This window comes from Panulirus ornatus, chromosome 12 (assembly GCF_036320965.1).
Source record: "Panulirus ornatus isolate Po-2019 chromosome 12, ASM3632096v1, whole genome shotgun sequence".
NCBI classification, from domain to species: domain Eukaryota; kingdom Metazoa; phylum Arthropoda; class Malacostraca; order Decapoda; family Palinuridae; genus Panulirus; species Panulirus ornatus.
Window position 1 is genome coordinate 14,756,453 of NC_092235.1, and position 17,678 is coordinate 14,774,130.

General features: G+C 42.1%; 1 protein-coding gene across 2 annotated transcripts in view; it reads left to right on the forward strand.

Moving 5' to 3' along the window:
* Positions 1-17,678, forward strand: part of LOC139751794 (diablo IAP-binding mitochondrial protein-like) — a 52,768-nt gene that overhangs the window by 8,396 nt on the left and 26,694 nt on the right. For both annotated transcript variants that reach the window (XM_071667331.1, XM_071667330.1), the window contains exons 2-3: positions 13,336-13,463; positions 13,876-14,011. In XM_071667331.1, coding sequence (XP_071523432.1) covers positions 13,336-13,463; positions 13,876-14,011 — 264 coding nt within the window. The remainder of the gene's footprint in view (positions 1-13,335; positions 13,464-13,875; positions 14,012-17,678) is intronic.

Below are 17,678 nucleotides of genomic sequence, written 5' to 3' on the forward strand. Positions count from 1 at the left end.
ATGTACATAATTCATACTGTCTGCCTTTATTCATTCCCATCGCCACCTTGCCACACATGAAATAACAACCCCCTCCCCCCCCTCATGTGTGCGAGGTCACACTAGGAAAAGACAACAAAGGCCCCATTCGTTCACACTCAGTCTCTAGCTGTCATGTAATAATGCAGCGAAACCACAGCTCCCTTAACACATCCAGGCCCCACAGAACTTTCCATGACTTACCCCAGACACTTCAAATGCCCTGGTGAAGGCATGTACAGAGCATCAGATTGGGGAAGAGCAGTGCGGTTTCAGAAGTGGTAGAGGATGTGTGGATCAGGTGTTTGCTTTGAAGAATGAAATACTTAGAAAAGCAAATGGATTTGTATGTAGCATTTATGGATCTGGAGAAGGCATATGATAGAGTTGATAGAGATGCTCTGTTGAAGGTATTAAGAATATATGGTGTGGGAGGCAAGTTGTTAGAGGCAGTGAAAAGTTTTTATCGAGGATGTAAGGCATGTGTTCGTGTAGGAAGAGAGGAAAGTGATTGGTTCTCAGTGAATGAAGGTTTGCAGCAGAGGTGTGTGATGTCTCCATGGTTGTTTAATTTGTTTATGAATGGGGTTGTTAGGGAGGTGAATGCAAGAGGGGCAAGTATGCAATCTGTTGTGGATGAGAAAGCTTGGGAAGTGAGTCAGTTGTTGTTCGCTGATGATACAGCGCTGATGGCTGATTTGGGTGAGAAACTGCAGAAGCTGGTGACTAAGTTTGGTAAAGTGTGTGAAAGAAGAAAGTTGAGAGTAAATGTGAATAAGAGCAAGGTTATTAGGTAAAGTAGGGTTGAGGGTCAAGTCAGTTGGGAGGTAACTTTGAATGGAGAAAAAGTGGAGGGAGTGAAGTGCTTTAGATGTCTGGGAGTGGCTTTGGCAGCGGATGGAACCATGGAAGCAGAAGTGAATCATAGGGTGGGGGAGGGGGCGAAAATTCTGGGAGCCTCAAACAATGTGTGGAAGTCGAGAACATTGTCTTGGAAAGCAAAAATGGGTATGTTTGAATAAATAGTGGTTCCAACAATGTTATATGGTTGCAAGGCATGGGCTATAGAAAGAGTTGTGCAGAGGAGGGTGGATGTGCTGGAAATGAGATGTTTGAGGACAGTTTGTGGTGTGAGGTGGTTTGATCGAGTAAGTAATGTAAGGGTAAGAGAGATGTGTGGTAATAAAAAGAGTGTGGTTGAGAGAGCAGAAGAGGGTGTTTGAAAAGGTTTGGTCACATGGAGAGAATGAGTGAGGAAAGATTGACAAAGAGGATATATCTGTCAGAGGTGGAGGGAACAAGGAACAAGGGCCATTCTTTCGTCTGTTTCCTTGCGCTACCTAGCTAACGCGAGAGACAGCGACAAAGCAAAATAGATAAATAAATAAATATTACATTTATTTATTTTGCTTTGTCGCTGTCTCCCGCGTTACCGAGGTAGTGCAAGGAAATAGACGAAAGAATAGCCCAACCCACCCACATACACATGTATATACATACACACCCACGCACGCAAATATACATACCTGTACATCTCAACATATACATATATATACACACACAGACATATACATATATACACATGTACATAATTCGTACTGTCTGCCCTTATTCATTCCCATCGCCACCCCGCCACACATGAAATACCAACCCCCACCCCCCCCTCATGTGCACAAGGTAGCGCTAGGAAAAGACAAAAAAGGCCACATTCATTCACACTCAGTCTCTAGCTGTCATGTAATAATGCACTGAAACACAGCTCCCTTTCCACATCCAGGCCCCACAGAACTTTCTATGGTTTACCCCAGAGGCTTCACAAGCCCTTGTTCAATCCATTGACACCACATCGATCCCGGTAAACCACATCGTTCCAATTCACTATTCCTTGCACACCTTTCACCCTCCTGCATATTCAGGCCGCAATCACTCAAAATCTTTTTCACTCCATCTTTCCACCTCCAATTTGGTCTCCCACTTCTCGTTCCCTCCACTTCTGACACATATAGCCTCTTGGTCAATCTTTCCTCACTCATTCTCTCCATGTGACCAAACCTTTTCAAAACACCCTCTTCTGCTCTCAACCACACTCTTTTTATCACCACCCATCTCTCTTACCCTATTATTACTTACTCAATCAAACCACCTCACACCAGATATTGTCCCAGACATCTCATTTCCAGCACATCCACCCTCCACCGCACAACTCTATCCATAGCCCACATCTCACAATCATATGACATTGTTGGAACCACTATTCCTTCAAACATACCCATTTTTGCTTTCCGAGATAATGTTCTCGACTTCCACACATTCTTCAATGCTCCCAGAACTTTCGCCCCCTCCCCCACCCTATGATTCACTTCCACTTCCATGGTTCCATCTGCTGCCAAATCTATTCCCAAATATCTAAAACACTTTACTTCCTCCAGTTTTTCTCCATTCAAACTTGCCTCCCAGTTGACTTGTCCCTCAACCCTACTGTACCTAATAACCTTGCTCTTATTCACATTTACTCTCAGCTTTCTTCTTTCACACACTTTACCAAACTCAGTCACCAGCCTCTGCGGTTTCTCACATGAATCAGCCACCAGCGCTGTATCATCAGCGAGCAACAACTGACTCGCTTCCCAATTCTCTCATCCACAACAGACTGCATACTTGCCCCTCTTTCCAAAACTCTTGCATTCTTCTCCCTAACAACCCCATCCATAAACAAATTAAACAACCATGAAGACATCACACACCCATGCCGCAAACTTACATTCAATGAGAACCAATCACTTTCCTCTCTTCTTACACATACACATGCCTTACATCCTCGATAAAAACTTTTCAGTGCTTCCAACAACTCGCCTCCCACACCATATATTCTTAATACCTTCCACAGAGCATCTCTATCAACTCTATCATATTCCTTCTCCAGATCCATAAATGCTACATACAAATCCATTTGCTTTTCTAAGTATTTCTCACATACATTTGTCAAAGCAAACACCTAATCCACACATCATCTACCACTTCTGAAACCACACAACTCTTCCCCAATCTGATGCTCTGTACATGCCTTCACCCTTTCAATCAATACCCTCCCATATAATTTCCCAGGAATACTCAACAAACTTATTCCTCTGTAATTTGAACACTCACTTTTATCCCCTTTGCCTTTGTACAATGGCACTATGGAAACATTCTGCCAATCCTTAGGCACCTCAGCATGAGTCATACATACATTAAATAACCTTACCAACCAGTCAACATTACAGTCACCCACTTTTTTTAATAAATTCCACTGCAATACCATCCAAACCCACTGCCTAGCCTTCTTTCATCTTCTGCAAAGCTTTTACTACCTCTTCTCTGTTTACCAAATCATTTTCCCTAACCCTCTCACTTTGCACACCACCTCGACCAAAACACCCTATATCTGCCACTCTATCAACAAACCTTCAAAATACTCACTCCATCTCCTTCTCACATCACCACTACTTGTTATCACCTCCCATTGGCCTCCTTCACTGAAGTTCCCATTTGTTCCCTTGTCTTATGTGCTTTATTTACCTCCTTCCAAAACATCTTTTTATTCTCCCTAAAATTTAATGATACTCTCTCACCTCAACTCTCATATGCCCTCTTTTTCACTTCTTGCACCTTTCTCTTGACCTCCTGCCTCTTTCTTTTATACATCTCCCAGTCATTTGCATTATTTCCCTGCAAAAATCTTCCAAATGCCTCTCTCTTCTCTTTTACTAATAATCTTACTACTTCATCCCACCACTCACTACCCTTTCTAATCTGCCCACCTCCCATGCTTCTCATGAAACAAGCATCTTTTGCACAAGCCATCACTGCCTCCCTAAATACATCCCATTCATCCCCCACTCCCCTTACCTCCTTTGTTCTCACCTTTTTCCATTCTGTACTTAGTCTCTCCTGGTACTTCCTCACACAAGTCTCCTTCCCAAGCTCACTTACTCTCACCACTCTTTTCACCCCAACATTCTCTCTTCTTTTCTGAAAACCTCTACAAATCTTCACCTTCGCCTCCACAAGATAATGATCAGATATCCCTCCAGTTGCACCTCTCAGCAAATTAACATCCAAAATCTCTCGCGCGCTTGTCAATTAACATGTAATCCAGTAACGCTCTCTGGCCATCTCTCCTACTTACATACGTATACTTATGTATATCTCTCTTTTAAAACCAGGTATTCCCAATCACCAGTCCTTTTTCAGCACATACATCTACAAGCTCTTCACAATTTCCATTTATAACACTGAACACCTCATGTATACCAATTATTCCCTCAACTTCCACATTACTCACCTTTGCATTCAAATCACCCATCACTATAACCTGGTCTTGTGCATCAAAACTACTAACACACTCACTCAGCTGCTCCCAAAACACTTGCCTCGTGATCTTTCTTCTCATTCCCAGGTGCATATGCACCAATAATCACCCATCTCTCTCCATCCACTTTCAGTTTTACCTATATCAGTCTAGAGTTTACTTTCTTACACTCTATCACACACTCCCACCACTCCTGTTTCAGGAGTAGTGCTACTACTTCCCATGCTCTTGTCCTCTCACTAACCCCTGACTTTACTCCCAAGACATTCCCAAACCACTCTTCCCCTTTACCCTTGAGCTTCGTTTCACTCAGAGCCAAAACCTCCAGATTCCATTCCTCAAACATACTACCTATCTTTCCTTTTTTCTCATCTTGGTTACATCCACACACATTTAGACACCCCAATCTGAGCCTTCGAGGAGGATGAGCACTCCCTGTGTGACTCCTTCATCTATTTCCCCTTTTAGAAAGTTAAATAGAAGGAGTGGAGTGTTTCTAGCCCCCCCCCCCCCCCCGCTCCCGTCCCTTTAGTCACCTGCTACGACAAGTGAGGAATATGTGGGAAGTATTCTTTCTCCCCTATCCCCAGGGGATTCTTCAAAGCAACCACCTGATCCACACATCCTCTACCACTTATGAAACCACACTGCTCTTCCCCAGTCTTATGCTCTGTACATGCCTTCACCCTCTCAATCAATACCCTCCCATATAATTTACCAGGAATACTCAACAAACTTATACCTCCGTAAATTTTATGAAGGGTCTAAGGCATTTGTACGTGTAGTAAAAGAGGAAAGTGATTGGTTCTCAGTGAATGTTGGTTTGTGGCAGGGGTGCGTAATGCCTCCATGGTTGTTTGATTTTTTTATTGATGGGGTTGTTAGGGAGGTGAATGTAAGAGATTTGGAAAGAGGGGCAAGTATGTAGTCTGTTGTGGATGAGAGAGCTTGGGAAGTGAGTCATTTGTTGTTCACAGATGATACAGCGCTGGTGGCTGATTTGGGTGAGAAACTGGAGAAGCTGGTAACTGAGTTTGCTAAAGTGTGTGAAAGAAGAAAGCTGAGAGTGAATGCGAATACGAGGGAGGTTATTAGGTACAATAGGGTTGAGGGACAAGTCAATTGGGAGGTAAGTTTGAATGGAGAAAAACTGGAGGAAGTGAAGTGTTTTAGATATCTGGGAGTGGATTTAGCAGCGGATGGGACCATGGAAGTGGAAGTGAATCATTGGGTGGGGGAGGGGGCAAAAGTTCTGGGAGCGTTAAAAATGTGTGGAAGTCGAGAACATTAACTTAGCAAAAATGGGTATATTTGAAGGAATAGTGGTTCCAACAATGTTATATGGTTACAAGGCATGGGCTATAGATAGAGTTGTGTGGAGGAGGGTGGATGTGTTGGAAATGAGATGCTTGAGGACAATGTGTAGTGTGAGGTGGTTTGATCGAGTAAGTAATGAAAGGGTAAGAGATATTTGTGGTAATAAAAAGATTGTACTTCAGAGAGCAGAAGAGGGTGTTTTGAAATGGTTTGGTCACATGGAGAGAATGAGTGAGGAAAGATTGACAAAGAGGATATAGGTGTCAGAGGTGGAGGGAATGAGAAGTGGGAGACCAAATTGGAGGTGGAAAGATGGAGTGAAAAAGATTTCGAGTGATCGAGGCCTGAACATGCAGGAGGGTGAAAGGCTTGCAAGGAATAGAGTGAATTGGAACAATGTGGTATACTGGGGTCGACATGCTGTCAATGGATTGAACCAGGGCATGTGAAGCATCTGGGGTAAACCATGGAAATTTGTGTGGGGCCTGGATGTGGAAAGGGAGCTGTGGTTTCGGTGCATTATACATGACATCTAGAGACTGAGTGTGAACGAATGTGGCCTTTGTTGTCTTTCCTAGTGCTACCTCGCGCACATACGTAGGTAAGGGGTTGCTATTTCAGGTGTGGCAGGGTGTTTAATTTGTTTATGGATGGGATTGTTAAGGAGGTGAATGCAAGAGTTTTGGAAAGAGGGGCAAGTATGTAGTCTGTTGTGGATGAGAGGGCTTGGGAAATGAGGCAGTTGCTGTTCACTGATGATACAGCGCTGGTGGCTGATTCGGGCAAGAAACTGCAGAAGCAGGTGACTGAGTTTGGTAAAGTGTTTGAAAGAAGAAAGCTTAGAGTAGATGTGAATAGGAGCAAGGCTATCAGGAACCGTAGGGTTGAGGGACAGATCAGTTGGGAGGTAAGTTTGAATGGAGAAAAACTGGAAGTGAAGTGTTTTAGGTATCTGGGAGTGGATTTGGCAGTGGATGGAACCATGGAAGCGGAAGTGAGTCACAGGGTGGGGGAGGTGGTGAAAGTTCTGGAAGCATTGAAAAATGTGTGGAAGGCGAGAACGTTATCTCAGAAAGCAAAAATGGGTATATTTGAAGGAATAGTGATTCCAACAATGTTATATGGTTGCGTTGCGTGGACTATAGATAGAGTTGTGTGGAGGAGTGTGGATGTGCTGGAAATGAGATGTTTGAGGACAATATGTGGTGTGAGGTGGTTTGATCGAGTAAGTAATGAAAGGGTAAGAGAGATGTGTGAAATAGTTTGGTCACAGAGAGAGAATGAGTGAGGAAAGATTGACAAAGTGGATATATGTGTCAGAGGTGGAGGGAACAAGAAGTGGGAGACCAAATTGGAGATGGAAAGATGGAGTGAAAAAGATTTTGAGTGATCGGGGCCTGAACATGCAGGAGAGTGAAAGGCGTTTAAGTAATAGAGTGAACTGGAACAATGTTGTATAGCGGGGTCAACATGCTGTCAATGGATTGAACCAGGGCATGTGAAGCGTCTGGGGTAAACCATGGAAAGTTTTGTGGGGCCTGGATGTGGAAAGGGAGCTGTGTTTCGGTGCATTATATATGACAGCTAGAGACTAAGTGTGAATGAATGTGGCCTCTGTTGTCTTTGCTTGCACTACCTCGTGCACATGCGGGGGGAAGGGGTTTTCAATTCATGTGTGGTGGGTATGGCAACGGAATGAATAGGGGCAGACAGTATGAATAATGTACATGTGTATATATGTATAAGTCTGTGTGTGTATATATATGTATACGTTGAGATGTATAGGTATGTATATGTGCATGTGTGGACGTGTATGTATATACATGTGTATGTGGGTGGGTTGGGCCCTTCTTTCATCTGTTTCCTTGCGCTACCTCGCTATCGCGGGAGACAGCGACAAAGTATGATAAAAGAAATGATGATATTAATAATAATAATAATAATAATAATAATAATAATAATAATAATGATAATAATAGTAATAGAAATATGTTGTGAAAGGAGGTAAATAAATTGTGTAAGACAAGAGAACAAATGGGAACATTGGTGAAGGGGGCTAATGGGGATGTAATTACAAGTAGTGGTGATGTGAGAAGGAAATGGAGTGAGTATTTTGAAGGTTTGTTGAATATGTTAGATGAAAGAGTGGCAGATATAGGGGGTTTTGGTTGAGGCGATGTGTGAATTGAGAGAGTCAGGGAAAATGATTTGGTAAACAGAGAAGCAGTAGTGAAAGCTTTGCGGAAGATGAAAGCTGGCAAGGCGGCGGCTTTAGATGGTATTGCAGTGGAAATTATGAAAAAAGGGGATGACTGTGTTGTTGACTGGTTGGTGAAAATATTCAATGTATGTATGACTCTTGATGAAGTGCCTGAGGATTGGCAGAATGCATGCATAGTGCCATTGTACTGAGGCAAAGGGAATAAAGGTAAGTGTTCAAACTACAGAGGTATAAGTTTGCTGAGTATTCATGGGAAGTTATATGGGAGGTTATTTATTGAGAGGGTGAAGGCATGTACAGAGCATCAGATTGGGGAAGAGCAGTGTGGTTTTAGAAGTGGTAGAGGGTGTGTGGATCAGGTGTTTGCTTTGAAGAATGTATGTGAGAAATACTTAGAAAAACAAATGGATCTGTATGTAGCACTTATGGACCTGGAGATTGCATATGATAGAGTTGATAGAGATGCTCTGTGGGAGGTAAATTGGTGGAAGCAATGAAAAGTTTTTATTGAGGATATAATGCATATGTACAAGTAAGAAGAGAGGAAAGTGATTGGTTCTCAGTGAATATCGGTTTCTGGCAGGGCTGCGTGATGTCTCCATGGTTGTTTAATTTGTTCATGGATGGGATTGTTAGGGAGGTGAATGCAAGAGTTTTGGAAAGAGGGTCAAGTATGTAGTGTGTTGTGGATGAGAGGCCTTGGGAAGTGAGTCAGTTGTTGTTCACTGATGATACAGCGCTGGTGGCTGATTCAGATAAGAAACTGCAGAAGCTGGTGACTGAGTTTGGTAAAGTGTGTGAAAGAAGAAAGCTTAGAGTAAATGTGAATAAGAGCAAGGTTATCAGGAACAGTAGGGTTGAGGGACAAGTCAACTGGGAGTTAAGTTTGAATGGAGAAAAACTGGAGGAAGTGAAGTATTTAGGTATCTGGGAGTGGATTTGGCAGCGGATGGAACCATGGAAGCGGAAATGAGTCACAGGGTGGGGGAGGGACAAAAATTCAGGAAGCATTGAAAAATGTGTGGAAGGCGAGAACATTATCTCGGAAAGCAAAAATGGGTATGTTTGAAGGAATAGTGGTTCCAACAATGTTATATGGTTGCAAGGCATAGGCCATAGATGTAGTTGTGCAGAGGAGGGTGGATGTGCTGGAAGTGAGATGTTTGAGGACAATGTGTGGTGTGAGGTGGTTTGATTGAAGTAATGAAAGGGTAAGAAAGCTGTGTGGTAATAAAAAGAGCGTGATTGATAGAGCAGAAGCAGGTGTATTGAAATGGTTTGGTCACATGGAGAGAATGAGTGAGGAAATATTGACAAAGAGGATATATATGTCATAGGTGGAGGGAACAAGAAGAAGTGGGAGACCAAATTGGAGGTGGGAGGATGGAGTGAAAAAGATTTTGAGTGATCGGGGCCTTAACATACTGGGGGGTGAAAGGCGTGCAAGGAATAGAGTGCATTGGAATGATGTGGTATACTGGGGTTGACGTGCTGTCAATGGATTGAACCATGGCATGTGAAGCGACTGGGGTAAATCATGGAAAGTTTTGTGAGGCCTGGATGTGGAAAGGGAACTGTGGTTTCGGTGCATTATACATGAGAGTTAGAGACTGAGTGTGAATGAATGTGGCCTTTGCTGTGTTTTCCTAGCGCTACCGAAACCACACCTCCCTTTCCACATCCAAGCCCCACAAAACTTTCCATGGTTTACCAAAGATGCCTCACATGCCCTGGTTCAATCCATTGATAGCATGTCGACCCCGGTATACCACATCATTCCAATTCACTCTATTCCTTGCACGCCTTTCACCCTCCTGCATGTTCAGGCCCCGATCACTCAAAATCTTTTTCACTCCATCTTTCCACCTCCAATTTGGTCTCCCACTTCTCCTCATTCCTTCCATTTGTGACATATATATCCTCTTTGTCAATCTTTCCTCACTCATTCTCTCCATGGGACCAAACTATTTCAAAACGCCCTCTTCTGCTCTCTCAACCACACTCTTCTTATTACCACACCAAATTGTGGACGTGTATGTACATACTTGTGTATGGGGGTGGGTTGGGCCATTTCCTTCGTCTGTTTCCCCGCGCCACCTCGCAGACACGGGAGACAGCTACAAAGCAAATAAAAAAAAAAAAACAGACTTAATTTATTATTCATTTATTATTTTCCTTTGTTGCTGTCTCCCACGCTAGCGAGGCAGCGCAAGGAAACAGACAAAAGTGTGTGAAAGAAGAAAGTTAAGAGTAAATGTGAATAAGAGCAAGGTTATTAGGTACAGTAGGGTTGAGGGTCAATTCAATTGGGAGGTGAGTTTGAATGGAGAAAAACTGGAGGAAGTGAAGTGTTTTAGATATCTGGGAGTGGATCTGGGAGCGGATGGAACCATGGAAGCGGAAGTGGATCATAGGGTGGGGGAGGGGGCGAAAATTCTGGGAGCCTTGAAGAATGTGTGGAAGTCGAGAACATTATCTCGGAGAGCAAAAATGGGTATGTTTGAAGGAATAGTGGTTCCAACAATGTTGTATGGTTGCGAGGCGTGGGCTATGGATAGAGTGGTGCACAGGAGGATGGATGTGCTGGAAATGAGATGTTTGAGGACAATGTGTGGTGTGAGGTGGTTTGATCGAGTAAGTAACATAAGGGTAAGAGAGATGTGTGGAAATAAAAAGAGCGTGGTTGAGAGAGCAGAAGAGGGTGTTTTGAAATGGTTTGGGCACATGGAGAGAATGAGTGAGGAAAGATTGACCAAGAGGATATATGTGTCGGAGGTGGAGGGAACGAGGAGAAGAGGGAGACCAAATTGGAGGTGGAAAGATGGAGTGAAGAAGATTTTGTGTGATCGGGGCCTGAACATGCAGGAGGGTGAAAGGAGGGCAAGGAATAGAGTGAATTGGAGCGATGTGGTATACCGGGGTTGACGTGCTGTCAGTGGATTGAATCAGGGCATGTGAAGCGTCTGGGGTAAACCATGGAAAGCTGTGTAGGTATGTATATTTGCGTGTGTGGACGTATGTATATACATGTGTATGGGGGTGGGTTGGGCCATTTCTTTCATCTGTTTCCTTGCGCTACCTCGCAAACGCGGGAGACAGCGACAAAGCAAAAAAAAAAAAAAAAAAAAAAATATGCAAGAGGTGAAAAAAGGGCAAATGAGAGTTGGGGTGAGAGAGTATCATTAAATTTTAGGGAGAATAAAAAGATGTTCTGGAAGGAGGTAAATAAAGTGCATAAGACAAGGGAGCAAATGGGAACTTCAGTGAAGGGCGCAAATGGGGAGGTGATAACAAGTAGTGGTGATGTGAGAAGGAGATAGAGTGAGTATTTTGAAGGTTTGTTGAATGTGTTTGATGATAGAGTGGCAGATATAGGGTGTTTTGGTCGAGGTGGTGTGCAAAGTGAGAGGGTTAGGGAAAATGATTTGGTAAACAGAGAAGAGGTAGTAAAAGCTTTGCGGAAGATGAAAGCCGGCAAAGCAGCAGGTTTGGATGGTATTGCAGTGGAATTTATTAAAAAAGGGGGTGACTGTATTGTTGACTGGTTGGTAAGGTTATATATATATATATATATATATATATATATATATATATATATATATATATATATATATATATATATATTTTTTTTTTTTTTCTTTTTTTTTTTTATACTTTGTCGCTGTCTCCCGCGTTTGCGAGGTAGCGCAAGGAAACAGACGTAAGAAATGGCCCAACCCCCCCCCCCCATACACATGTATATACATACGTCCACACACGCAAATATACATACCTACACAGCTTTCCATGGTTTACCCCAGACGCTTCACATGCCTTGATTCAATCCACTGACAGCACGTCAGCCCCTGGTATACCACATCGCTCCAATTCACTCTATTCCTTGCCCTCCTTTCACCCTCCTGCATGTTCAGGCCCCGATCACAAAATCTTTTTCACTCCATCTTTCCACCTCCAATTCGGTCTCCCACTTCTCCTCGTTCCCTCCACCTCTTACACATATATCCTCTTGGTCAATCTTTCCTCACTCATTCTCTCCATGTGCCCAAACCATTTCAAAACACCCTCTTCTGCTCTCTCAACCGTGCTCTTTTTATTTCCACAATTTCTCTTACCCTTACGTTACGTACTCGATCAAACCACCTCACACCACACATTGTCCTCAAACATCTCATCTCCAGCACATCCATCCTCCTGCGCATAACTCTATCCATAGCCCACGCCTCGCAACCATACAACATTGTTGGAACCACTATTCCTTCAAACATAACCATTTTTCTTTCCGAGATAATGTTCTTGACTTCCACACATTCTTCAAGGCTCCCAGGATTTTCGCCCCCTCCCCCACCCTATGATTTACTTCCGCTTCCATGGTTCCATCTGCTGCCAGATCCACTCCCAGATATCTAAAACACTTTACTTCCTCCAGTTTTTCTCCATTCAAACTTACCTCCCAATTGACTTGACCCTCAACCCTACTGTGTCTAATAACCTTGCTCTTATTCACATTTAATCTTAACTTTCTTCTTTTGCACACTTTACCAAACTCAGTCACCAGCTTCTGCAGTTTCTCACATGAATCAGCCACCAGCGCTGTAACATCAGTGAACAACAACTGACTCACTTCCCAAGCTCTCTCATCCACAACAGACTTCATACTTGCCCCTCTTTCCAAAACTCTTGCATTCACCTCCCTAACAACCCCATCCATAAACAAATTAAACAACCATGGAGACATCACACACTCCTGCCGCAAACCTACATTCACTGAGAACCAATCACTTTCCTCTCTTCCTACACGTACACATGCCTTACATCCTCGATAAAAACTTTTCACTGCTTCTAACAACTTGCCTCCCACACCATATATTCTTAGTACCTTCCACAGAGCATCTCTATCAACTCTATCATATGCCTTCTCCAGATCCATAAATGCTACATACAAATCCATTTGCTTTTCTAAGTATTTCTCACATACATTCTTGAAAGCAAACACCTGATCCACACATCCTCTACCACTTCTGAAACCACACTGCTCTTCCCCAATCTGATGCTCTGTACATGCCTTCACCCTCTCAATCAATACCCTCCCATATAATTTACCATATATATATATATATATATATATATATATATATATATATATATATATATATATATATATATATATATATATATGTAGTATTATGTTAGTGATCTGATAAAAGTTGCAAAGTTTATGCATATGAATTTTATGAATCTTTTATTCATGACAGTTTTTGTACTGTATTGAGAATGGAGGATTTCTTGCTCCTTCTGTTCATTCCAACTAAGTGCTGTATGTTAAAAGCCTCTTTTTTTTTTTTTTGTCCAAATGCATTCAATAGATCATCCAAAAATTATTTATCACTTCATTGCACTTCTTATGTTTTAACTGTTATGACTCCCTCAGATGAATGAAATAGCAGCTCTTACGCATTCATCACTCTTGCGTCAAGCAAGTGGCTTGACTGTAGATGCCTCTTTACAGCTTCTACATAGAGCACTCAGAGCTACACTGGATTTCTCTTCACAGTACAGGTTGGTGTAGGATAGTGTAATTCAGACAAAGATAACTGGTGTGGTGCATGTCCAGCATTACAGTCATCCTAAGTATCACACTTTAATTTCCCAGCTATTGGTCTTACTTGCAGTCAAGCATTTTTTCAGCCTACTTTCAGTTCGTCTCACATATCTCACTGCATCTGTTCTTTGTCTCATCCAGAACTTACATTGTAATTTTCGTTTTTCAACTCTCATTATCTAAATATCTCATTTCCACACCCTCAAGAACATATTTATATCAGTTTATAAGACACTATTTTATAACCTCACTACCTGAAAATTATGAAAGTGTATTTGAAATTTTTGAATAAATGAAATTTACAGAATGCAATGGAAGCTGAAAATCATTCAGTTCACTGTTAAGTATGGTCTTGCATGTGTACCACAGAAAGCAACTGAATGAAGTTATTGATCTGATGGAGTGGTGTACTGTAACTCTGAGGAATCCAGAACAGCATGATAAAATGTGGGAGCGTCTTGTTGCATCTCGTTCTCAGATGGACTCCTTGAAGCAGCAGCTTAAGGTAATGTACTAGCACATATCGTTCATTCTTATCTTGTCAACAGAAATGTATACTTTGGTGTAACGGGCTCCTTGCCAACTTAAGCAAGGATTCTTATGAGAATAGATATTATAATAGATATTATCATCCATCTTTCAGACTTGTTGTTTAATATGTCCTCTTATATTTCCTCTTGTGAACTTTAGATTAGATTCGTGAGTTCTTCCCAATAATTTTCTAAACATCAGTGCATATTGCTTACAAATTTTGATGGTTTGAATAATCTCTCATTGGAAAAAATTGAGTTGTACCACTGATGCACCTTTGACTTTAAAAAAAAAAAAAAGTAGACATCTTAGAAATGCATTATTTTCTATTTTTTTCCATAGAGTCTACAGTATATATATATATATATATATATATATATATATATATATATATATATATATATATATATATATATATAGTGATGGGTGATTTGAATGCAAAGGTGAGTAATGTGGCAGTTGAGGGAATAATTGGTATACATGGGGTGTTCAGTGTTGTAGATGGAAATGGTGAAGAGCTTGTAGATTTTTGTGCTGAAAAAGGACTGGTGATTGGGAATACCTGGTTTAAAAAGCGAGATATACATAAGTATACGTATGTAAGTAGGAGAGATAGCCAGAGAGCGTTATTGGATTACGTGTTAATTGACAGGCGCGCGAAAGAGAGACTTTTGGATGTTAATGTGCTGAGAGGTGCAACTGGAGGGATGTCTGATCATTATCTTGTGGAGGCTAAGGTGAAGATTTGTATGGGTTTTCAGAAAAGAAGAGTGAATGTTGGGGTGAAGAGGGTGGTGAGAGTAAGTGAGCTTGGGAAGGAGACTTGTGTGAGGAAGTACTAGGAGAGACTGAGTACAGAATGCAAAAAGGTGAGAACAATGGAAGTAAGGGGAGTGGGGGAGGAATGGGATGTATTTAGGGAATCAGTGATGGACTGCGCAAAAGATGCTTGTGGCATGAGAAGCGTGGGAGGTGGGTTGATTAGAAAGGGTAGTGAGTGGTGGGATGAAGAAGTAAGATTATTAGTGAAAGAGAAGAGAGAGGCATTTGAACGATTTTTGCAGGGAAAAAATGCAATTGAGTGGGAGATGTATAAAAGAAAGAGACAGGAGGTCAAGAGAAAGGTGTAAGAGGTGAAAAAGAGGGCAAATGAGAGTTGGGGTGAGAGAGTATCATTAAATTTTAGGGAGAATAAAAAGATGTTTTGGAAGGAGGTAAATAAAGTGCGTAAGACAAGGGAGCAAATGGGAACTTCATTGAAGGGCGCAAATGGGGAGGTGATAACAAGTAGTGGTGATGTGAGGAGGAGATGGAGTGAGTATTTTGAAGGTTTGTTGAATGTGTTTGATGATAGAGTGGCAGATATAGGGTGTTTTGGTCGAGGTGGTGTGCAAAGTGAGAGGGTTAGGGAAAATGATTTGGTAAACAGAGAAGAGGTAGTAAAAGCTTTGCAGAAGATGAAAGCCGGCAAGGCAGCAGGTTTGGATGGTATTGCAGTGGAATTTATTAAAAAAGGGGGTGACTGTATTATTGACTGGTTGGTAAAGTTATTTAATGTATGTATGATTCATGGTGAGGTGCCTGAGGATTGGCTGAATGCATGCATAGTGCCATTGTACAAAGGCAAAGGGGATAAGAGTGATTACTCAAATTACAGAGGTATGAGTTTGTTGAGTATTCCTGGTAAATTATATGGTAGGGTATTGATTGAGAGGGTGAAGGCATGTACAGAGCATCAGATTGGGGAAGAGCAGTGTGGTTTCAGAAGTGGTAGAGGATGTGTGGATCAGGTGTTTCCTTTGAAGAATGTATGTGAGAAATATTTAGAAAAGCAAATGGATTTGTATGTAGCATTTATGGATCTGGAGAAGGCATATGATAGAGTTGATAGAGATGCTCTGTGGAAGGTATTAAGAATATATGGTGTGGGAGGCAAGTTGTTAGAAGCAGTGAAAAGTTTTTATCGAGGATGTAAGGCATGTGTACGTGTAGGAAGAGAGGAAAGTGATTGGTTCTCAGTGAATGTAGGTTTGCGGCAGGGGTGTGTGATGTCTCCATGGTTGTTTAATTTGTTTATGGATGGGGTTGTTAGGGAGGTGAATGCAAGAGTTTTGGAAAGAGGGGCAAGTATGAAGTCTGTTGTGGATGAGAGAGCTTGGGAAGTGAGTCAGTTGTTGTTCACTGATGTTACAGCGCTGGTGGCTGATTCATGTGAGAAACTGCAGAAGCTGGTGACTGAGTTTGGTAAAGTGTGTGAAAGAAGAAAGTTAAGAGTAAATGTGAATAAGAGCAAGGTTATTAGGCACAGTAGGGTTGAGGGTCAAGTCAATTGGGAGGTAAGTTTGAATGGAGAAAAACTGGAGGAAGTAAAGTGTTTTAGATATCTGGGAGTGGATCTGGCAGCGGATGGAACCATGGAAGCAGAAGTAAATCATAGGGTGGGGGAGGGGGTGAAAATCCTGGGAGCCTTGAAGAATGTGTGGAAGTCGAGAACATTATCTCGGAAAGCAAAAATGGTTATTTTTGAAGGAATAGTGGTTCCAACAATGTTGTATGGTTGCGAGGCGTGGGCTATGGATAGAGTTGTGCGCAGGAGGGTGGATGTGCTGGAAATGAGATGTTTGAGGACAATGTGTGGTGTGGGGTGGTTTGATCGAGTAAGTAATGTAAGGGTAAGAGAGAGGTGTGGAAATAAAAAGAGTGTGGTTGAGAGAGCAGAAGAGGGTGTTTTGAAATGGTTTGGGCACATGGAGAGAATGAATTAGGAAAGATTGACCAAGAGGATATATGTGTCGGAGGTGGAGGGAACGAGGAGAAGTGGGAGACCAAATTGGAGGTGGAAAGATGGAGTGAAAAAGATTTTGAGTGATCGGGGCCTGAACATGCAGGAGGGTGAAAGGCGGGCAAGGAATAGAGTGAATTGGATCGATGTGGTATACCGGGGTTGACGTGCTGTCAATGGATTGAACCAGGGCATGTGAAGCGTGTGGGGTAAACCATGGAAAGTTCTTTGGGGCCTGGATGTGGAGAGGGAGCTGTGGTTTCAGTGTATTATTACATGACAGCTAGAGACCATGAATCATACATACATACATTAAATAACCTTACCAACCAGTCAACAATACAGTCACCCCCTTTTTTAATAAATTCCACTGCAATACCATCCAAACCTACTGCCTTGCCGGCTTTCATCTTCCGTAAAGCTTTTACTACCTCTTCTCTATTTACCAAATCATTTTCCCTAACCCTCTCACTTTGCACACCACCTCGACCAAAACACCCTATATCTGCCACTCTATCATCAAACACATTCAACAAACCTTCAAAATACTCACTCCATCTCCTTCTCACATCACCACTACTTGTTATCACCTCCCCATTTGCCCCCTTCACTGAAGTTCCCATTTGCTCCCTTGTCTTACGCACTTTATTTACCTCCTTCCAAAACATGTTTTTATTCTCCCTGAAATTTAATGATACTCTCTCACCCCAACTCTCATTTGCCCTCTTTTTCACCTCTTGCACCTTTCTCTTGACCTCCTGCCTCTTTCTTTTATACCTCTCCCACTCATTTGCATTTTTTCCCTGCAAAAATCGTCCAAATGCCTCTCTCTTCTCTTTCACTAATAATCTTACTTTTT